Raw genomic sequence first — 5,472 nt, 5'->3', positions numbered from 1 at the left:
GTCTCCTTCCTATCGGTAACATGCTGTGAAACTTGAAAGGATTCAGAAAAGATTTACAAGGATGTTGCCAGGATTGGAGGGTTTGAGCTATAGGGAGAGGCTGAATAGGCTGGGGCGGTTTTCCCTGGAGCATCGCAGGCTGTGAGGGGTGACCTTATAGAGGTTTACAAAATTATGAGGGGCATGGATAGTGTAAATAGGCAAAGTCTTTTTCCTGGGGTCAGGGAGTCCAGAACTAGAGGGCATAGGTTTAGGGTGAGAGGGGAAAGATATAAAAGAGACCTAAGGGGCAACTTTTTCACACAGAGAGTGGTGCATGTATGGGATGAGCTGCCACAGGAAGTGGTGAAGGCTGGTACAATTGCAACATTTAAGAGGCATTTGGACTGGTATATGAATAGGAAGGTTTTGGAGGGATATGGGCCAGGTGCTGGCAGGTGGGACTAGGTTGGGTTGGGATATCTGGTCGGCATGAACGGGTTGGACCGAAGGGTCTGTTTCTGTGCTGTACATCTCTATGACAGGTAGTAACTAGTGGGGTGCTTGGACCCTCGCTGTTCGCAATATATATTAATGATTTAGATGAGCGAACAAAATGTAACATGTCAAAGTTTGCAGATGATACCAAGTTGGGTGGGAAGGTGTACTGTGATGAGGATGTAGAGGTCCTTCAGCATGATCTGGACAGGTTGGGTGAGTGGGCAAAGCAATGGCAGATGCAGTGTAATTTGGATAAGTGTGAGGTTATTCATTTTGGAAGTAAAAACAAGAAGGCAGATTACTACCTGATTGGCTGTAAATTGGGAGAGGGGAGTGTGCAGCGGGACCTGGGTGTCCTTGTGCATCAGTCGCTGAAGGTAGGCATGAAGGTGTAGCAGGAAGTAAAGAAGGCAAATGGTATGTTGGCCTTCATTGTGCGAGATTTTGAGTATAGGAGCAGGGATGTGTTGTTGCAATTGTGCTGGGCCTTTGTGAGCTCACACTTGGAATGGTGTGTGCTGTTTTGGTAGTCTTTTCTGAGGAAGGATGTTCTTGCTATTGAAGGAGTGCAGCGAAGGTTTACCCGGCTGATTCCGGGTTGGTGGGACTGTCGTATGAGGAAAGTTTGACTATGTGTGGATTGTTTTTGCTGGAGTTTAGACAAGTGAGGGGGGATATCGTAGAGACTCAAAATTCTAGCAAGACTAGACCGGAAAGATGTTCCCAATGGTAGGTGTGTTCCGAACCAGGGGTTACAATCTGAGGATTTCGGGCCTTATGAGGCTGCTTTTAGACCTGCACCATTTAAAATTGCTTCCTTTGCATGAGATTAATTAAGTTTTTGAGGTATACTTCACTTTGTATACAAATTAGACCACTGGGAGAACATGAAACAATCTGACCTAGCTCACCCACAAATTTCTTTCTTTCTATTTTATAATTTTAAAATGCTGGAAAAATATATCTTACAAGTGGATGATAGTGACTTCCAATGTATATAAAATATTTGAGTGCTATCTGCATTTGTAGGAGAAAGTGAGGTCTGCAGATGCTGGAGATCAAAGTTGAAACTTTATTGCTGGATCTTACAAGTGGATGATAGTGACTTCCAATGTATATAAAATATTTGAGTGCTATCTGCATTTGTAGTAGGCCACATTAATATGATGTGAAGTGATATTAGAGTATTTTAATGTTTGATGGCGATAACCACATTATTAAGTGGAAGAATGAGGCTTTCAACTGTGGTCTGCAAGCATTATCTGTAACCCCTCACTTCATTATAAATCCCATATGCAGTGATTAAAAGCCAAGTATTTTTATTTGTGTTGACATAGGAATACTGATCATTTCCCAGCTTTGAGTGTTTTTTTTACTTTCCCAGGTTTCTTTTTGAGGCTTTGGGCTTTGTTGTGACAAGTATCTACCTTCTTATTACTTTTTGCTTCATAATGCGTGTGGATGTTGCTGTCAACAAGTGGTTTAAAGAACTTCTTTTGAAGCAGTCAAGGTAACATGTTGACAATAAAACATAACAGGGACTGCTGGAAATAGTTACAATGGACAGATTGCCAATCAAATTGCATACCAAAAGAAAATGATTGTTATCTTACAGTACCATATCTCTGGACATCAGAAGTTACTGCTGTAAAAGAAGCACAAATTACCTTAATGCCTTGTGTAGCCAACAAACACGCCTTAGTTTCATTGTGCACACGAATGAAAAAGAAGTTTGAACCACTGTGAATAAACTCGAGAACATTTTGCCATTTCTTAAAGTTCACAAATGGTTAATTGCAAAACGTATTTGTACTAGACTAAAGCAATCAGTTAAAACTTTGTATAGCTTGGTGTTACTTTCTTAGAGCATCAGCAAAAATGGTCCCAGAACATAAGCATGCAGCCTACTTTTTTATGATTAAAAGCACTTCAATGAAAAACGGATTTTTAAATCATAAGTAATTGTATCACTTCTGTTTGTATGTTTTTTAACTGTCATAACTTTGTCTAGTTATTTCAAGAATTGTTCCCATCCTTTGAAATGGGCTACTGTTAGAATGTAGCTTTTTCTACAGTGCCAAACTGTCATTGCTTTGCAGATCTCTTTCCAAAAACCAATAGGTACAAGAGTTCTGATATGCAATCACTAAATGTTAATGTCATTATTAGTGATGGCTCTGATTGTAAACTTCTGAGAGAATTTGCTGTATTCTCATGCAGCCACTTTGTATGATTGAAACCGGGGGTGTACATGTTTTTTGTGGAATCCTTGTACAGATTTCATTAGTTCAATTAATTCACGTTGTATGCAAGTCAGAAATGTCTCTGTTTTGAAACATCCAAGTGGATCACAAAATCCTGGATAAATTAAAGTTATTTTTAAGAGTCTTTTTGCTCTCTTTTATACTTCTATTATTCTTGGCTGTTATACAAGCAGAGTAAGAAGAACAACAAAGAACAATATACACAGGAACAGGCCATTCAGTCCTCATAATGCAAAAATACATTTTGCCTTTCCATACTAAAATTGTCTTCAATTACAATATCCATATCCCTCTATTTCCTTCCTGTTCAAGTATTCATCCAGGTGCTTCTTGAATGCTGCTGTTGTCTACTTCCACCACCTCCTTTGGCAGTGTGTTCCAGGCACTCACCACCCTTTGTGTGGAAAACTCGCTTCGCACATGTATTTTAAACCAACCAAGACACACACACAACATCCCCTCCCCCAAACACTTTGAAGCTGTATACCCTAATAATTAACCCTTCCACTGTGTGGAAGGTATTTTCCAACCTATCCATACCATTCACATTCTTATAAACTTCCTTCAGGTTGCCCCTCCACCTCCTGCATTTCAGAGAAAACAAACCCAGTTTTTCCAACCTTTCTTCATAGCTAAAATCCCCATGCCAGACAACATCCTAGTAAATGTTTTCCAAATCCTCTGCAAAGCATCCCACATCCTTATGGTGCGTGGTGACCAGAACTGTATGCAATATTCTAAGTGTGGCCTAACTAAAGTTCTATAAAGCTGTAGTATGACTTGCCTGTCCTTATACTCAATACCCCTTCCATTGAAGGTAAACATTCCATAGGCCTTTTTTACTACCTTATCTACTTGCACTGTGAGCTTTAGTGATTTGTGGACCTGGACACCTAGATCCCTCTGCATATCAATACTTCTAAGTGTTCTGCCATTTTCTGCATAATTTCCACCTGTACTTTGACCTTCCAAAATGCATCATCTCTATATCCTGCTGTATCCTCTGACATTCCTCCTTACTATCCGAACTTATCCAATCTTTGTATCGTCCGCAAACTGAACAATTAGACTAGCTACATTTTCGTCCAAATCCTTTATGTAAACCACGAACAGCAGAGATCCTGTGGAACATCACTGATCACAACCCTCCATTCTGAAAAGCATCCTTCCATCACTATCCTCTGTCTCCTATGACTAAGCCAGTTCTGTATCCATCTTGCCAGCTCACCCCCCGATACAATGTGACGTCACTTTTTGGACCAGTCTGCCATGAAGGATCTTGTCAAAGGCTTTACTGAAGTCCATGTAGACATCACCCGCTTTTCCCTTTTCAATCACTTTTGCCACCACCTCAAAAAGCTTGATCAAGTTAGTGAGGCACAACGTCCCCTGCACAATACCATGCTGTCTATTGCTAATAAGTCCATTTGTTTCTAAATGTGTATAGATCTTGTTGCTGCTAATCTTTTCCAATAATTTCCCTATCACCGACATGAGGCTCACAAGCCAGTATTTTCCTGGATTATCCCTGCTATCCTTCTTAAAAACAATGGGACAACATTGGCTATTTTCCAGTCCTCTGGGACCTCACCTGTAGCCAAAGAGGATATTTAACCTTTAATGTAAAACTAGTTTACAATAAGGGATTAAAACAAGCAACATGCAGCCAATGTTGGAGATCTGAGCTAAAATCAGAAGTATGAAAACGCTAATCTTGTAGTATCAGTGAAGAGAGAAACGGTGTTAATGTTTCAAATCCGATATGACTGTTCGGTTTACATTCATAATCTTCTCTTGGATTTCTCATGTAATTATTCAGAGTGTATTGCTTGGATTCATTGACTTGGATTCACAACACAGTATTTTTATTGTTGCTTTCCATAATGTTGAAATTGCAGTATCCCAAATGGTGTTTCGACGTAAGATACCAGTGTTCCATTTCACTTGTACATCTGTGTGTGAATGCTGGGGAGTGCCTGTTCATTCGAGTTGAGGGGTACTGTTGGTTGTTATCTGGATAGGCAGTAAAGTTGGTGTTGATACAAAGATTGCATTTTTGCTTTGAATGAAAATGATTTGGTTCATATGATTCAAGAGTTGCATTCTAACGCTGATGTATATAGAGACAAATCTGAATCACATACTGTCAACAGTATTCTCAAACATGTGTGACTTGAGAATACTGCTGACAGTCTGGTCCAGCTGCTGCCAAAGCCCTGATCTTGGTTGTCTCCAGAACACCTTATGACATGGTACAGAATTCTTAGCTAATCTCATTTCTGCCTCAACTCCACTTTCCTGCCTGCCCTCCATAACCTTTTGAATATATTGCGAATTTAAAATCTGTCCATCTCCTCAAATTTACTCAATGTCCCAGCATCCATGGCACTGTGGGGTAGTGAATTTCACAGATTCCCAACTCTTTAAGAGGGAAGTAATTTCTCATCCATTTTACTTCTACAACCCCTTGTTCTTAAACTACAGCCTCTCATTCTCGCTTACCCCACAAGGAAACATCCTTTCTGTGTCTACTTCATCAGTCTTAAGTATTTTGTATATCTCCATTAAATTCTTCTTCTGAACTCCTGAGAATATAGGCCTAAACTGCTCAACCTCACTTCATAAGACAAACCCCATATCTCTGGAATCAATCTGATGCACTTCCTCTGAACTGCCTCCAACACAACTACAGTCCTCTTCAAGAAATAGGACCAAAATTATCTGTAAT

The 5,472-nt window shown here is 39.9% G+C and overlaps 1 protein-coding gene across 2 annotated transcripts in view; it reads left to right on the top strand.

Moving 5' to 3' along the window:
• pigo (phosphatidylinositol glycan anchor biosynthesis, class O) overlaps window positions 1–2,870 on the top strand; it is a 32,305-nt gene extending 29,435 nt beyond the window's left edge. For both annotated transcript variants that reach the window (XM_043687882.1, XM_043687872.1), the window contains exon 10: window positions 1,865–2,870. In XM_043687882.1, coding sequence (XP_043543817.1) covers window positions 1,865–1,994 — 130 coding nt within the window. In that variant the 3' untranslated portion in view covers window positions 1,995–2,870. The remainder of the gene's footprint in view (window positions 1–1,864) is intronic.
• Window positions 2,871–5,472: the final 2,602 nt, after the last annotated feature.

The sequence above is a fragment of the Chiloscyllium plagiosum genome, chromosome 1, assembly GCF_004010195.1.
Source record: "Chiloscyllium plagiosum isolate BGI_BamShark_2017 chromosome 1, ASM401019v2, whole genome shotgun sequence".
Lineage (NCBI taxonomy): Eukaryota > Metazoa > Chordata > Chondrichthyes > Orectolobiformes > Hemiscylliidae > Chiloscyllium > Chiloscyllium plagiosum.
The sequence above is the reverse complement of the archived record's forward strand: the minus strand, read 5'-3'. Positions and strand labels throughout refer to the sequence as shown.